At 40.8% G+C, this 17,350-nt stretch overlaps 1 protein-coding gene across 1 annotated transcript in view; it reads right to left on the reverse strand.

Annotated features, from left to right (window-relative positions):
• Positions 1–7,221: 7,221 nt before the first annotated feature.
• F5 (coagulation factor V) overlaps positions 7,222–17,350 on the reverse strand; it is a 35,551-nt gene continuing 25,422 nt past the window's right edge. Inside the window, exons 17-26 of the mRNA XM_027653531.1 lie at positions 16,951–17,130; positions 15,757–15,873; positions 15,246–15,317; positions 14,110–14,204; positions 12,661–12,816; positions 11,696–11,840; positions 11,390–11,538; positions 10,429–10,611; positions 9,455–9,654; positions 7,222–8,856 (exon numbers count right to left, since the gene is read on the reverse strand). Coding sequence (XP_027509332.1) covers positions 9,466–9,654; positions 10,429–10,611; positions 11,390–11,538; positions 11,696–11,840; positions 12,661–12,816; positions 14,110–14,204; positions 15,246–15,317; positions 15,757–15,873; positions 16,951–17,130 — 1,286 coding nt within the window. The 3' untranslated portion in view covers positions 7,222–8,856; positions 9,455–9,465. The remainder of the gene's footprint in view (positions 8,857–9,454; positions 9,655–10,428; positions 10,612–11,389; positions 11,539–11,695; positions 11,841–12,660; positions 12,817–14,109; positions 14,205–15,245; positions 15,318–15,756; positions 15,874–16,950; positions 17,131–17,350) is intronic.

Here is a 17,350-nt window from a genome sequence, read left to right on the forward strand (position 1 = left end):
CGCCCCGTTCCCCCGAGGGGCGGGGCTGGAGACAACCGTGGGTCACTCATCCCCCAAAATTCCTCGTCTCCCCATTCCGAAGGGCAGGGCTAGGTACCCCCATAGGTCACTCTCCCCCCAGAATTCCTGATCTCCCCGTTCCCCCGAGGGACAGGTACAAGGGTTTCCTGAAAACCACCTCAACAAAGAGGTGCTTTTCCTGCTGTGTTGTGCTCATTCTTCCTTTCTGGCCCAAGCACGTTCAGCTGCTGACTCCTGCCGCATTGTGTCCTTTAGCATTATAAGAGCTGGAACGGCTTCTGTGGTTTAATGAAGCAGCACCCTATTCATCCAGGAGGAATACTAGACAAGAGGGGAAAATAAAACTATTACATTCAAAGTCATTATCTAAAGCTTTTCCCAGGACTACTATTCCTAAAGTTTTACCAATCTTTTAAACAATTTGCTGTTTTGCTCCTCAGTCTATCCCACATTTTCTTTTTATCTACTTGTTTTGCCTTTCCCTGTGCTCCACTCCCTTGATCTCCACCACATTGCTACCACTGCTAGGGCTTCCCACTCTATACCTACAGTTTGTTCTACAAATTGGCTGATACCATGGAAAATTCGCACCAGGGGTCAGGCCTCCCATCTGTGCAATTACATATCTTGCCTCCTACCTGGAGTCAGTAACCAAGGAAGCAAAATGAAAGCTTTTCAGAGGGCACCTGGCTGGGTGGGCAAGAATAGGTTCCTATCAGTCCCAGAACAGAATTTCTTGAATTGCAGAATATTATTACTATCTCCATCATCATAGATTAATAAACATAGCTAGGAAAGGGTTTGGGGCCATAAGATTACTCAGCTGTCTGTAAAACACAGATAAACATTTTGGTCCTGTATCATTTGGCATCAGTGTTTTGCTGCTTTCTGGTTATCTTCTGGGTCTAGTAAAGTTTCCATTGTTCTGTATGTTCTCTTTTGTAATAAACCTGCAAGGTTTATTAGAAAAAGAAATAAAGAAGAAAAAAAAGTCAATGGCCATTTCACTACACTTTAGCTTGAAGCAAAAATCTACATAGAAAGAATCAGCTCCTGTTAATATTGAATCCACCTCAGCCATGTGCAAGGAACTGCTGGTCTCTTAATGTGGCATGGTTAGAGTGAAATGACCCAAAACGATGACTGATAAACATGTTGCCGTGGGGAAATGAACAGAAACACACAGTTCCCTCTCACTTAGCTCTTAGCAGCACCTCTGTCCTGCTGGCATGTGACTCAGTAGCAGGTGATAAAGGGATATGGGCTGTTAGCAGGAGGTGTAGAGCATTGCTACCGATCTGGGTCATCATTTCATGCCGAGCAGAAGCAAGACGAAAGAATAAAACCTTGGAATTCTCATGGTGTGCCCCGCCTAGAGACAGCAGTTCTTACAACTTCCAGGCTCCCCACAGGATCTAATGGGTGACCTTGGTCCCTTCCAAAACAATAATCCCTAGTGTTGTGCTACTGGAGCTCAACTGCTGTTTCCAGGGGATTGGCAGGAGTTGTTACATGCGCTCAGCCCCTTTCCTTGAGGAGATACACAGTCGGTCTGCCAGGCAACCTAGATTTCTCCCCCAAAAACTGCATGAGAAAAAGAAACTGCAAAAATTTTGGTTTAAGTACTCCAGGTTTTCTCAGGGTTTCTTTTGTTCTCAAAAGAACTCACCTTATTTTGTTTTCATGGAATACTTTCAGCCTTTGGAAACAATATAAAATTTGATTCCCTGAATTTTTACTTCTGTCTTCCCTAGCCTTCCTGCACATTTTCTCTTTTCATCTCCCCACTCTACTAGAAAAAATAAGGAAAGGTTAAAGAAGTTTGATAGTAACAACCTCAACACTTCCAATAATTTTTTTCTAAGATGGAAGACGTAAGTTGTGAAAAGTAGGGTTTCTTATACTTTCTTTACTTAATCTTACCTATTTCCTTCCTCTCTCAGCTTCTGGCCTGCAGTGTACTGTGGAGGAATTTACAAAATATATGTGCATGAAAAGTTCTCCTAAAGTTTTATCAAGTTGTTTGGAGAAATGCTTCTGTAAGTTAAAACCTGCACTCTTGTGAACCTGTTGTTCAGAATGCTTTCTCAGTTGGTGAGAGCACTAAGATGGTACAAATATTTCAGGAACTATCCAGAAGGAGGGAGTAAAACAGATTTGTCTTTTGCTGAGCATGGAAAGAACAAAGGCCCATAAATGCGATAAACAGCAGCAACTGCTTTCTTTGTTTTTATTATTTTGGCTGTTTTAATTAATCTGAGGAAGGATACTTAACTAGTATTCATGTTGGAATGAAACAGAATTAGCAAGAACAAAAAAAAAGCCAAATTATTTATGAAATGCAGCCTGATTAGTTTAGAAAAAGCCTATAGATTACAGTTATCTGTAAGAACAATAGATTGGCTATAACCTTGGAGGCCTGTGCCTTCTACTTCTCCCTGCCAGTTGATCCTTTGATAATACGGAGGCTTTGAACAGGAGACTTACAAATATTATGCAGCAATGAAGGGTCAGCTTAAAAGCTTTGGCATTCATTTCTTTATTCTGATAGCATGACTTCACTTCTGTTACTTCCTATTCTGCAAAGGTTTGTTAGTTACAGAACTCCTAAGATGTCACATGTTGAGTAAACATGAGCCCACATTCAAGGCTACCAGCACAGAACATGTATTTCTCTGATATCAGTACCAGTGGAACAAGGCTATTTCACAGGACCTTAGCTAGGAAATTACTGTTTTTAAAAAAGGCAACAGAATTGACTCAGCTTCTTGATCCCTTCATCTTAATTCTTTTGAAATTCCTTCCCCTCTTCAAAAAATAAAGATGTATAAATCCTACTAGGATATTCTTTGAATGCCACAGCTGTTTTGGAGCAATCCTGGAGCCATTCCATCTTTTTGAGAGCAAGAAAAGTCTCTGTTCTAATTTTGTATTGTAGAGAAGTGAAGGGAGGGTCAGCAGTCATTGTCATAAATATATTGCTATAACTAGATCAATTATCCACGCCCTGTAAGAAAATGTCCCTTGCTAAGAGAATGCAACAGATCTCTGTAGCATGGGCAGAGCATATTTTCTGCTTCTATTTTAACTATACACTATCTGGAAGTCCAAGATATTTTTGTACTGTAGTTCAACACAAATCCATGCTTTTAATTTTTCTCAGACTTCAGTTTGTACCTGTAGTTAGTTTATGCCTTGATGTCCACACATTCCACCCTGTAACTCTTCCAGCTCTGCCTTCATCACTTGTAGTTCCATACACGCAAGATCTTGCATTTAACAAGACTGGTAGGCCAAGTATGTCCTTAAACTGCGCAAAGGTGTGGAGGGCTGGGGGGGAAAGCAGCACTGCAGTTTACTGGAACACAGCTGATAGAGAAGACAGCATAAAATTCAAGCTTACCAAGACCTGCAGAAGCATTAGGACAAACAGCAGCAATCAGTATAGGACTCATTAGGAGGCAGTTTGCTATCAAAAGTCTCTGGCAGAGAACTTCCCTTCTGCCCCACACTCTATAACAGGCTCTGCATTGAACACAATGCAGACTGAAGCAAAAAGCTGTTAGAAGAAAGGCATTTATGGCTGAGTTTGTGGAATTGCTTGCCACAGGACGTCAGAATAACTCCTGAGCTAATATGGATCATGTACAGCACTATACACTTCCATTATAGACATGACATTTTAAAATATTTTGCAGTCAGCTACATGGGGAAATAAAATGGAAAAGCCACTTAAATCTGCTAAAAACAGTGGACAAATTTTTGTGGGAAGTGCTTAAAAGAGATTACAATAATGGTGTTACAAAGAAAAACAAACACCCAGAAGAAACATACCCTGTACTTTTATTAAATGTAGAAGCACATAGGTTGTTCTGAATGACTTGGTGCTTAGTGTATCTAGGTCATAAGTGGGCTTAACGGACTGTTGCTCCCAGTAGGAATGGTGTTACAGATGTGCTGAGGAACCCTGAGAATGATCCCATGGCCTGTTTTGGAGAGTGCTGTACAAACATTCAAGAAGATGGAGTCGCTACCTGGAGAAGATTATTGTAATTAATGCATGATGCAAGCACTGGGTGTAGCAAACAAATGGAGAATGGGGCACAGTAATGATAGGAAAGTGTAGGTGGATAAACTGGTTATGATGCACAGCTAGCATGAATAAACATAGCAAGAAGAGGATTATTTTATGCTGATTAAGTGGAGTAACTGACTCATACAAACCGGCAATTGGTCGCCATAGAACAGTGTTGCATCTCATTTCTATGGTATTTAAGAGTAACATATTGATAAACAGTCTTCTCTAGCACATATGTGGGTATGGACATAGCCTCTACCTTCCTTCCTTAGGTATGTATCAAAAAATTCTTTTCCCATCATGGAAGACACCTCGTGAGCATCAGCGCTTGTGAAGTTGCAAACCCTCTTTTTTCCCCTTAGCAGTATCCTAAAATTCTGATCACCCACCAGTGCTTATGGCCATTTCAGGGGTGCTGGAGGATGCTCAAATGGTTGGCTATTTGTCTGGAGTCCCAACCAGATTCCTCCTTGACGCTTTTTCTGTAGAGTTCTCCTGGCACTTCACATAGGCATTCTTTTTCCATGCATGTTTGCTGATGTTTCTAATATGGGAAGTGCCCAAATGCCCAGATTCACATTTGCACCTGCGTTGATGCACAGCTCAAGAGGTTTCTGAGAGAGTGAACACAGAAACATGGTCTGCATTGGCTTTAATCCATGGGTAATATGCAGCTTTATGTCTCTGTTATGTTTTACTATGCCAGCGGTGTGGAGGGAACCATCCAGTTTGCAGACTCCTGGGAACCTTGGTGAAGGTGAGCTGGGCTCAGCTTCAGTCCAGCCATTCCTGCAGTGCAGGTGTCATGGTCAGAACCATTCACAGAAAAACTGCAAAAAAGGAGGTGACATCTATTCTATAAGGAGAAGTTGTGCTTACAATTCACATGAGGCTGCCTGTATCAGCTTTAGTGTTTACAGGGCAGTCTGTAAAAACCTGTCTGGATACTGGACTAACGCATCAGGACCTGAAGAAACTACGGTGGTGCTGCTGTCAGTAACTACTTTAGAACTGCTCAACTGTCTTTACACATACTTCCAACTCCTTTCCAATCCAAGTGCAGACACAACCAGTTTCACAATGTCTGTGTGAAGGAGTACAGTCATCACCTCTGGAAAGCAAAAGGAGACACTTGGTGGCACCTCATGAGTAAAGCACAAGACTTCAATCACAGCGATCTCTGTGCTTTCATCACCTACAGATGGTCAGCTTTGGGCATCCTGCGTCCTCCTGGAAGTTGGAACAAGCATTAGAGGGCAGCAACTCCATTGTATGCTGTTGGAGGCCAAAAGCTGTTGACTTTGACCCTTTGATCAAAGGGCTAGTGTGAAGGCATCCATCCAGATTTGTGAGTGAAGAAATTATTTATTGGCTGTATTACTCTGAACTTTGTCACCACATTTCTCCCTCAGTCCGAAAAAGCTTGTGTTTGCTAACCTTCACACCGCCATACGTATCTTTGAGAAAACTGCAGGAATTCTTACTCTCCTCACATATTTTGCAAATAATCCCAACCTACAAAGGATTTCATGCCACAACGTGTAAAAGGTTGTGTAAGACTGACTGTTTTAACTATGAATTTCCAAAAGCCTTGACAGATTCAATCTAAGCTGTTTGCTTCATAAAATCAGTAGAAGTTCTTTGTTTTCCAGTCATCTATGGGCTCACTAAACGTCACTGTGGTTTGGCAGATCCACTGTAGATATATTTTCACATCTTCCTTGCTGTAAACATGGACCAAGAATTTGCTCCAACATTTGCATTTGGAAATAGTTTCTGTACATGATCTGGCCAGGATAGAGTTAATTTTCTTCACAGCAGCCTGCACAGTGCCTTGCTTTGCATTTGTGACTAAACAAGCATTGATAACATACCATGTTTTAGCAATTGCTGAACAGTTTGCACAGCAGCAAGGCCTTTTCTTTTTCCCACCCTGCCCCACCAAGTGGGTAGGCTGGGGCTACACAAGAGGCTGGGAGAGGACACTGCTGGGATATAATATCCCAGATGGTGTGACACTGTGCTCAGCAAGAAATGCTGGGGGAAGGGAGGAGATGGAAGGGAGGATGTTCAGAGTTACGGTGTTCATCTTCCCAAGCAAGTGCTAGTGTGCCAAGGCCCTGCTTGCCAGAAAGTAGCTGAACGCCTGCCTGTTGATGGAAAGTGGCAAATGAATTTATTTTGCTTTGCTTTGCAGCTTTGATTCACCTACTAAACTGCCAAACCACAAGTTTTCTTTCTTTTGCCCTTCCAATCCTCCACCATCCTGCCAGAGGAAAGATATCAAGTGATTGAGTGGGGGTTTAGTTGGCAGCTGGGGTCAACTCACTGCAGTCCTTTTTGGTGTCCAATGTGGAACAAGAGGACTTTGAGATAAGACCCTTGACCAGTGTAGAGGTAGAATTTATAGCTGTTAAGTCGTTAATTGGCAGGGTTCTGTGCTTGTTTGCCTTACTATATATTAGAGTCTGGTGCTTGTTAGTAACTGTTTTGGACTTTTGATGTTTATTGTAGCTCTTACAATCTTACTCTGCTGTGCCGGAGAACATTTTGCTACCAGCGATGGCCACATGCCCGGTTTGGCACAGGGCCCAGGCATCACTGCTGTACCTGTGCTGCTGCACTGGACAGGCTGGAATATCAGTGCTATGGGGTTGATTCTCAGCATAGCAACTCACGGGGTGTTTTGTTTTAGATTTGTGACTGGAACAGTATTAACAACACAGGGGTGTTTTAGCTGGTACTGAACAGTGTTTGCACAGAGTCAAGGCCTTTGCTTTTTCCCCTCTTTGCCCTGCCAGTGTGGAGGCTGGGGGTGGACAAGAGCTTGGGGAGGAGATGCAACCAGGACAGCTGACCCCAGCTAACCAAAGTCCTATCATTAGTAAGCAGAAGCAGAATCTTCATCTTGTAAAATTGATGCAGATATATTGAGTCATGCTCCTGCAATCAGTTTTGCATTTGTGTGACTTTACATAGACTCATACATATATATATATAAGAACTAATTACTTATTTAGAACATTTATGATCATGGCCTTCTTAAACATAAGTGGTTTCACAGTTTTCACATAAAAACTTGGTTTTGCTGAGGTTAGAAAGCATTTATTAACTGTTTTCTAGGGTAAATTCTCATCCCAAAGTTTACTTTTTTTTTTTTTTTAGTGACTATGTCTTGGTACTGCAATTTTATGGCAACAAATATAAATTAAGCACTATTACAAAATATTAGAAACTGATCTTTTAAGAAGAAGCAATTATTCATACAATTTTACTGTTTGAAATTAATTCTAATTAGCACTGAAAATTCCTATCAAGCTGAAAATTTTACTTCCATGATGCAATATTTCACTAATGTGAAATTAGCTAGTAATGAGCTACTACTGTCAAGGCTAATATACAAAATAAAATGTTGATGCTTTTCATGCTACAATATTATCTTTATTTTCCAGTGGAAAATGACAACAGTTTGTAACACAGTATAAAAAAAAAAAAAGAAAATATTTGTTTAGTTTTTACACTCTTTTCACTCACATTCTAAATCTTCTCTTTGAAATGCCTGGTCTATGAGACAAAGAATTGAAAAACTACTGAAATAACTTGGATAACATCAAGACAAACTACTTTGAAAAATCCACCCTGCCGAATGCTACCTAGTGTGTGATAAGTGAAATGCTGCAATTAAACAATTTACAGGACAGAATCCCAAAACATGACTGAAAGCTTAGCTAGAACTCTGAAATAATGAGTTCATGCACTGTGTATCTACTTTCACCAGATTTAGCCATCCTGGGAAAAATCCATGTAAACTCTATGCACGAGGGTGAAAACACTGTTAAAGTGTAAGAGAAGGTGCAGATGTTTCTACTACCCAGTTTTATCTGATCCTCCTCTGCCATCCCCAGGTTGTACTGTCACTGAACAGCTACAGTTCTCAAAGCTTTCCTAATCAAGGGAGCTCCTCCTCCCCATGATCTGTGTGTCTGGGACTGAGTGTCAGGAGCTCTGGATTCTCACTTTGGTTCTATCATTGCTGTTCCATGACCCGCAAGGTTAAATCACTTCTGTTCTCATTTCTGGGATGGAAAGATACTGCTGATTCTCCCTTCCCTTGCCAGGGCACTGAAGATGAATTATGCGAAATCCACAGCATTTCAGGTGTGCTGGGTATGCAAGAACCAAATCAATAACATGAATCCACATTCTCTGAGAAGGGGTTTAGACATGACTCAAATGCTGACATGCGCTCTACCATTGTCACAGTGTAGATGACAGACATGTGGAGGTGAGAACACCCCTATAATCATTTCTTTCCGAGGCATTGCTGGAATGCAGCACCACAGCTCCAGATGAGCACTGGTTTTCCCTCTCAGCCCTATGTATGGAGAACATCCACCTGATATAGCTTTCTATTCCTCCTCTGTGCTGCAAAGACATTATCAAATGGACATAATCAGGGCTCAAGATTAAGGTCAAAGTCTCCATTCCTAGATCTAGAACTTAATATTCAGTAAAAAGTAAGATAGAGTACTGGTCAGAATGAAGAAGTGATAATACAAATCAGAAGGGACCTTTATTTCTTCCCAGAGAAAAGAAGCTGTTTTCTGAAGTGTGTATTTGTAGGAATGAAACATCTACCAGAGAAATCTCTTCCAATTCCCACTGGCAAAACATCAAGGTTCTTTGATGATGTAACATTCAAACTACTACGCATGACTGTTTTAAGGGTTTTTCAAAAAACATGTTCTGCGTGACGACTTGTGGTGGTTTGGGCTAGGCCTTCCTTGGTGACCAGTTTGTAGTCAAGGAAGGGTCCAGATTTACCCAGTAATTCCTACGATTTTTACGTAAGACAGATTATAAGAAGAAAGGAGGAGAGGCCTTCGCTCTCTTTCCTTCCGGTGGCTTGGAGGTGCAGGTTCCCTGCTGTTGAGTCTGCCATGCTGGGGAGCGAGGCCTGGTAAGGCCTTGTCGACCTTGGGAGGCGGAGGTTGCCGGTGATCGTTCCAGAGCGACTCTCGGTTGTCCCAAAGAGAGTAGTGAGATATTTCTTTGCTAACTCTTTAGTTACTAGATCTCGGGCTACTGACTGGGATATATATATATATATATATATATTTTATTTTGGTTTTGTTCCTTTTCCCTTCCCCCTTCCCTTTCCCTTGTGAAATTGTATATATTTCAATTGTAACATAAGTGTAAATATATTTATATATATTACTTTAGCTCTCTCTCTCGTTTCGGGTTTTCTTGGTTGTTTTTCTCCCTCTTCTCCCTGAGGTTTTGGGGGGGGAGGAACTTCTTGTGGTAAGGTTTGGAGACTTGGCAGGGAGCCAGCTTCAAACCATATCACAACTGCTGAAAGGTTAAGAGCTCCCAGATTCGTCAGTCCTTTTCACAGCCAGACCCCCACCAAAATCACAGCCATAGAGTTCTACCCGAAGGGCAATGCCACGATACCATGTTCTTGGAACAATGCGGATAAATCTGGACAGGATGGGTGGGTTAAAGAAATGCTTGACATGTCCATTGCTGTTTTCATTACCCAAGAAAACCTGCAAATACATAGACACACAATTAGTTGAAAGGCAGTGCTTGAAAAAACTCTGTGGTTTGTTTTTTCAAATGTTTCCAAGCTGTTGTATTATCCATTGAGGATAGATGGACTGGCTCATTTCTGATTTTACAGAAGACACATCCAGCCTCTTCCTAACATGCGGGGTCAAAAGTAGTTCAGGCCAGCAAGATTTGAGTCTGAATGAACAAAAATAGCCTCATTTCCATCCATACCACAAAATTTGCCATTCTAATTTCTAATGGACCTAAAAACCCAAACTTCCCTTATTTTACCTCTGCCAATAGCCCTTGTGGGTTAGGTTGGTGTGAGGTGACATAGGCAAAAATATAAAGTACTGTGTCTGCCCTGTGGGTACCTGAAGTTCCCCAGCTCTGTTACAGGAATACTGCTCACTAACATTACTTGACCTTATAAAATCAAGCAGAAATAGAAAAGAGGCCCCGCATTATTCATTCAAATTAAATGCCCTTGTGCATTCAAATTAAATGTCCTCCTTTACAAACAGTGTCAGCTCCTTTTATCATGTTGACTGCCTTCTCTACAGATATGGCATTCTTTCCTTCTATTATTGTTAATTACAATGACTAAAATCAGATGGATATTGTGACATTAAAATGCTGGGGAGCTGGGGTTACTACAGATAAAGTCCTGTGAGAATATCAGTTTGTCTGAGCATTCTGGCTTTGAGCCTTGACATTGTTCAGCATCTAAACCCAAGCAATGATACAATGGCCTGAGCTGAGAATGATACCTTTGCGACTGAGCTTGAAGCCTCTGTGTAGGATTTCCACTCTGAGCCTTCATTGCTGTATAGGATAACATAGGTTTTCACAAAGTTTTCAGTAGACATGGACGTGACCCCCTGGGTGGCAATAGCAGTTATCTTCTTAACTGTGAGGAGATCAATTTGCAGCCACTGTTGGTTGTTGTTCAACTATAATTGATAAAGAAGTTTGTATATTAGCAAACATGTCTCTGTCTGTATTTGCTTAAGTGAAAAATCTTGTTTAAAAATAGTTGAAACTGCATCAAAGTGCATCAAAACTGTACCAAAGAAGTGCAGAAGAGTAAAGCTGAGGCAAGTCACAAGCATTCTTGGTGAACCATACAGTTTACTTCATCTCTGCAGGAGGTATACTTGCAGTCTTAAGATTTCCATATTAATTTTGAATACATAACAAAACCAACACAGACTTACCTCCAGTATTAAAATGTTACACATAACACTAATACCAAATGCTTATACAGAACAGTAGCTTCCAGCAAATTTCAAGGTGTTTCGTGAAGAAATGCAGCTCCATTTCAAAGACACAGAAGCTCACATGCCTTGCCAAAGGTCATCCACCCCCAGATCCACTGAGCTGCACTGCTTATAAGCCAACCCCAGGAAAGGTTTTTATAACCCCTTTGAAATGAATATTCAAGTTGCACTCATCTCCTGATATTAAACAGGCTATTGCCGCTGGGAAATGCTGAAGCCTGTGGCCCAGAGCACACCATCAATCTCTCAAAATATGATTTCAATGTTGCTGCCGGAAGTTCAACAAGTTTTCTACTGGAAGAGGTGAATGGGTTTCTTCCCAAAGGATGGCTGTGAAGTAACCCTGTCATGCTTGGCACTGGACACAGTGAGCAGTAGGTGCAATGGTCACACAGCAGAACAAATTTATTAACTATCTGTCCTGTTGCCATCCCTGCTTTTCACTTGTTACCTTGGCTCTCCAGGCATTCATCTTTCCTTTCTGATTGAGACGAGCAAGTGAAGGGTCCCATGTGTTAAACCAGGATGTCTTAGCAGATGAGGCTGTTATCTGGGTATTCTTGATCTCTCCATTTTCCATTCCAAGTGGCAAAGAGCAACCTGTTGAGAGAAGCACCATGTTATCCTCAGTACATCCAAGTAACCACAACCTAAGCAACAATGTTGGAATTGAGAACACCCACAGTTTTAGCTTCCTTTAAACTATTAGGTAAAAAAATTGTCAGAATGAAAGCACCAGCACATGACTCCTTCTTACCATCTACTTCACAGCCCAGAAGCTCCATGCGAAGAGTAGGCCTGTTGTAGACCTCGGTGGGATAGAGTCTGATGTACCTGGCAATAATAGGGGGATCAATGGTGTTCTCTTTTACCTCATAGGCATTGGAATTACCTTCAAAAATCTGTAAAAAAAAAAAAAATCCACATATAGTTAATTTAATGCAAACAGAAGCTTGGATGCTGAAAGCCTGCTCTGTTACAAATATAGTCTCTTTTATGCCATTAGCCCCACCCACAGCAATGGACCACGCTGTGCTGCAGGGCAACTTGAAATATCTCATGGTCCCATCTTAGCATATTTGGAAGCATCTGAAGGCCTCAGTTTAAATAAACAACCCATTCCTATATAAGTCTGTAAGAAGACATGAGCAAAGAGACAAAAGGAGAGGTTTTCAATTTGGGAGTTATACCATAGAAACCTCAGGGTGAACTGAAGGGAGCTGGTGATAGGTAGGGCAGGAGCAGCTGGGCATAAGACAAACATCTTTCAGGGTACAACCATGCTTGGCCTTCTGCAGGTAATTCAGATAGCTCAGCATTCAACTGTTGGGACAGCAAAAAGGGAGGGACAAGAAGGAGGATCTAATCCCAAATGAGGTAGGGCCTGATTTTTAGTTCAGCTTCCTGCTTGCTTTAAAAAACCTGACACAGGCTTAGGAAAAAAAAGGAGGGAGAGATGCTTGTGAGAAAACCACACTCTATACAGTCCAGGTCTCAGGGCCAATCCAAACCCCAGTCTAGGTGGTTCCTCAGGTTACAGTTTGTCTTCTGGTCTGAATTTTATTAGTTTGGTAAATGCCCTTTGGGGTCCCAAGGTGTAGTAGTAAGTCTCTGAAGGCCATAATTTTTTCCACTCTCTCTTAACGTAAAACAAAACTGTCATCTCGCTGCATCATCCAGTGATGCCACAAGGTTGTTGCAACCCCTGTAGCACAGACAGACCTTTTGTACTGGTGAGCTGTCTCCTTTGAAGGTGTTCCACGTCCGTTTGTCTTTGCTGTAAACAAGAAAAAACTTCTGGATGTATAAGGACCTTAAAAACTGCTTGGCTCCCTGCGTCTGTATCCCAGTTAACAAAACTTGTCTTTGGAAGTCCACCTAGGAACAGCAAACAGCAGTTATAAAGTCAATAATGCACAGCAAAATCCATATCATTCTTTGACATTTACACAATAGCTTTGAGCCCTGCCTTTTAACACCCACAACACTAACATTCTCAAAAGGAGCAACAACCAGATGCCAGAGTCCAAGTTAATGCTGTCTCACTCTCATTTCATTTGTGTATTTATTCATGTGTGCATTTAATTTCAGACGCCATTTTACAGGGTTCAGCACAGCACTACAAAGGCATCTCAAAATTATCTACGTGTCTGGGTAGGCAGAATTCCACTAACCCCGTTTTACACATAGGCAAAAAGAGCACAGAGAAATTAAAGGTTCACACTTTCATAAGCCACTTCTACTTTTTGGATATGTAGGCTGTGAAAAGGCACATGACATTCTGAAGTGCTGAAAAGCCACCATTCCAGCTCATATCATATCCAAGCACTTAGCACATAAAAACAAATCAGCAAGATGTTCCTATCAGCAGTGAAACTCATTGTTTGGGATATGTCTCCACATGTCTGCAGTAACCTCAGCTGCTAATTACCACGGCCTGCTATCTAATTTTTTCTCCTCCCAATGTTATTTCCAGTTCTACATCAGATCTCCCAACCTTCTCCCCCTACTTAACTCATATAATTTAGTAGCAAGACAAACACAACAGCCACCTGCTGAACTTACACTGAAACACTAGCTTGAGTCTTCCTTTTCTCCCTACTGCAAATTTTAATGAGATTCGTAAGAAATCAACTATTCTCCCTAAATTTGGGTGCAAATTGGCTATCTGGTGCAAAAGTCACTGGGTTGGAAGAAAAACGTAGAAGTGAAGTGATTGAATGATATATTGCTTGAAGTCATAATTATAAACTTATTTCCCTGTGAAGCCAAGGACACAGAAGCACACAAACCAACCAAAAAACTATTTGAAGCAATGCTTGAGAATATTACACTTTAAATGATCACTCAGCAAACACATACATATAAATATGTACCGCTAGGTAGACAGAGGGGAAAAAAAAAAGGAGTAGAAAGAATGACTCTGCCTACAAAATGGTTACAATATAAACTGTGAGGGTAACTGTCCAGTCAATGGGCCTCAACAGCAGTAGAGACTGTGTTACTGCAGAGAGATGGACAGTTATGACATCACCACAGCACCACTTGTAACACCTTCTCAGTTTTCCACAGCAGTTTCTCAGTGACAACAAGAGCAGCATGACCTTCTAAAATAAACTCTTGGAAAATCAAAGCTCAGTGATGGTCAAGGACATGTTGTACCAACCATACCTGGATCCAAGAGAGTTTTTCTTCTTTCATTATAGTACTCCAAGCATTGTATGTTCCAGAATTGTCTAATCGGGCTAACTTAGGTTCCCAATAGTCTAGACAGAAAATATGAACAAAGCAAGAAATTTAAGAGAGGTACTGAAAAAAAAAAAAAGAAGGCTGTAACTAGCTACTGATCATGAGTGCTTCATTTTTAACCCCAAATCTGTCTTGGGGAAAAAAACCCACCAACCCAGCATCAAGAGATTCAAATTATAATCTAGGATAATTTGGATATGGTCAGCCACTGAAAGTCAGCTGTTACCATGCAAAGCTTTCTAACTGGCAGAATGACTTTTAAAATAGCAGCTTTTTATGCAGTATACTGTCTGCTGATTTGGAATCAGGGTCTAGAGTTTCCTAAACAAGTTTTGGCTGCCAGCAGGATCAGACACAAAATGTGCTCTACATTCATGGAAGACAGTTCCCCTCTGCATAGCAAGGTTTCCATGTTAACAACTGGTATAGAATACATAGACAAAACAGCTTTCAAGCCTTCATAAGACTTTGTCAGGAAACAAAGAAAGAAAACCAAACCCACAGAAAATTAAGTTTTACAAAGTAAATAGTTTATTTGTTATTTCAAGGGAAAGGATGTGTGTTCCTGCATGTATGTGTAACCTGTACATCCTGATTTGACACTGTCTGTGTAAAATTCTAACAACTTCTCTACCAAATGATCACACTTTTATACCATGGGTGAACTTGATAAATTAAAGACTCTGTGATTCTTCTTGGATGCCAGGGTTCCCAAATCTTTCATAACAGATGTACTTGTCCCTTCACATCTCATCTCACATACAAATCTCAAAAGCTTTTTGTATGCTTGGTGTTCATTTTCAAGCAGGGAACCCACAGGACTCTCAAGCTTGTGGTACTGATGGCAGACTTGTGACATTGTTAAAACACAACAACGATGGCTACCCAATACACCTCACAGTCTCTGCTTCCAGCATTGGAGACATTTTTAACCTGACAGCTGATTCACTGCTGAACAGATCTTGTAAGAAATATCATGAGATGCTGAAAAAATATGGAACTACACTTTTCCGGAGATATTTAGGAGCATGGAAGGACCTTTTCAAGTATTAACTCACCTATGTGATCTGAAGCTTCAATCTGTGAATCGAGTATAACTCCACTTGCCAGACCCATTGGAATCCTGCACTCTAGAGAGAGCACAGTAAGTTTGTTGTTAAAGAAAATGAGTGATATACCAGTACATATTCTGGTGAAATCAAAGACAACATCACTCAGAACAATTCTTAGTAATACTGTGACACCACTCCCTTCCCATAGAAGTCCAAGTTAAGGTCTGCAATTTCTCTCAACAGATTAATCCACTGGTCACCATGGGGAAATCTCGAATTCAAAGCCAGTACGCTAAAGGAGTAAAGCTAAATAATTCAAAGCTAGTATTGCTAGAAGCTAAGAATTTTTTCTTTGAGAAGAAATTTACAGTAACCACTCCACCCTCTCTCTGAATGCACAGATAGTCCTATGTTTTTTTGCAGAACAATCTCCCAAATTTATTTTCAGTGATCCTGAAAGGGTAGAGAATACTTCATAGCCTGACTCCTCCAGCCAAAAACCACCTTAGTTCAGTACCTTTCTCTATAACCAAATAGGATGCCTGCATTCCTGCTTGCTGATATTCTCCCACTTCAGTGTCTAAAAGCCACCAGCCAGGCCTCTGTGGCTTCATTTCAATTGTTCTAAATGAACCTTAAAAAAAAGGAAGAGAAATGTATCAGAAACATTATATTACAAGGTTGATGTAAGTGAGGCTGAATGTTAAACCAAAGACCATCCTATGACTTAATTCAGAAATTTAAACACACATCGCAGACAGAGTAAAAACTACCACCATCTCAGTGATTTCTTTTCTTAGTGAGGAAGTTCTAGCTGGAGACTGAGATTAGAATTGAATGATCAGATCAAAACCCAACCTTTGCTGCTGGTGCAAAGTACAAAACCTTGGATGCCTGTCAGATATATCTGCATATATCTGACACTGCAGTGCTGAGCTGTGTAATGAACAGCGCTATCAAGTTTATTACATAATGCAGAGATGTTAATTCTGTGGTGCTGGTTATAGTTCTCATTCCTGCTGCCCCAGTGCGTTGTTCAAGTGACATAAAGGATAGATGAAAAGAAGCCAAAAGTAGATGGGGGAGAACCAGATCTATAGGCCTTCCCCTCACTTTCTGCATGACCCAGGAGTGCCAAGGATTGAGCAGGAAGCAGATACTGTTTTGGCTGCTTGCTGCACTCTTTAGAAAGTACAGTACATGCTTTCGTTGTTTTTCCTATATTCCTAGTTACTGCAGACATGACAGTTCTGGTTCCCGTTTAAACAAAAATATGTAGATTTCATAGTGAAAAGCACCACCTTAAAAAATAATGAAATAAAATAGGGAATAAACTACCAAATGTTCACTAAGCCAAAGTCCTATTATTCCAATCTTGGTTTTTTAAATTTCCTTGTTGTCCTCTTTTTTTTTTTTAAACTTCTTGTAGCTGGCAATACAGGCTTCATAAGTGCTGTTATTGCAGACTTGCACTGCTGACAGCGATGGGGCAAAGGAATATATCCTGTAGCCTAATGAATACTTTTAGCCTATTTCTTTTCTCCCTGGACATAAGAATTCTCCTACAGCTCACATTTGTTCTTTCTGTTCTGTATCACACACCTTGACATTACAAAAAAAGCTCTCACCATAAGGAGACCTTGACATTGGTGTGATGAGGACACAGACTGCTCTGGTCACTCCACAGAACTTGCTCTGCTCTGATACTTACCTGGAAGGAGTGTGTATGTACCAAGCTGATGCTCTGGTTCTCCATGTTCTATGAAGGTCTGACCATGAAAATGAACAACATGAATGTCTTTTGGACCACCCATGTTCAGCAAATGCCATCGGACCCGTTCACCTTCATACATCCTCAAGCCTTGCAAATTGTGGGTAATCCCATTAATGGCTGAAAAAAAAAATTGTTAGTAAGGAAAACTGTTCACAAAACAGGTCTCAAAGTGCTAGAATGGAATTATTAAAATTAGTGAAATATTTAATGAAGTAATGCATTTGGGAAAAACGGTACCTTTTCTCCCATTCAAAGTGCAACACACTTTACAGTCTATGTATATAAATTCAGAAAATCCAGTGACCTCATCAGAGGATTTGAGCTAAGTTTGCTAGCA

The sequence above is a fragment of the Corapipo altera genome, unplaced genomic scaffold (genome assembly GCF_003945725.1).
Source record: "Corapipo altera isolate COAL_440 unplaced genomic scaffold, ASM394572v1 61, whole genome shotgun sequence".
Classification (NCBI taxonomy): domain Eukaryota; kingdom Metazoa; phylum Chordata; class Aves; order Passeriformes; family Pipridae; genus Corapipo; species Corapipo altera.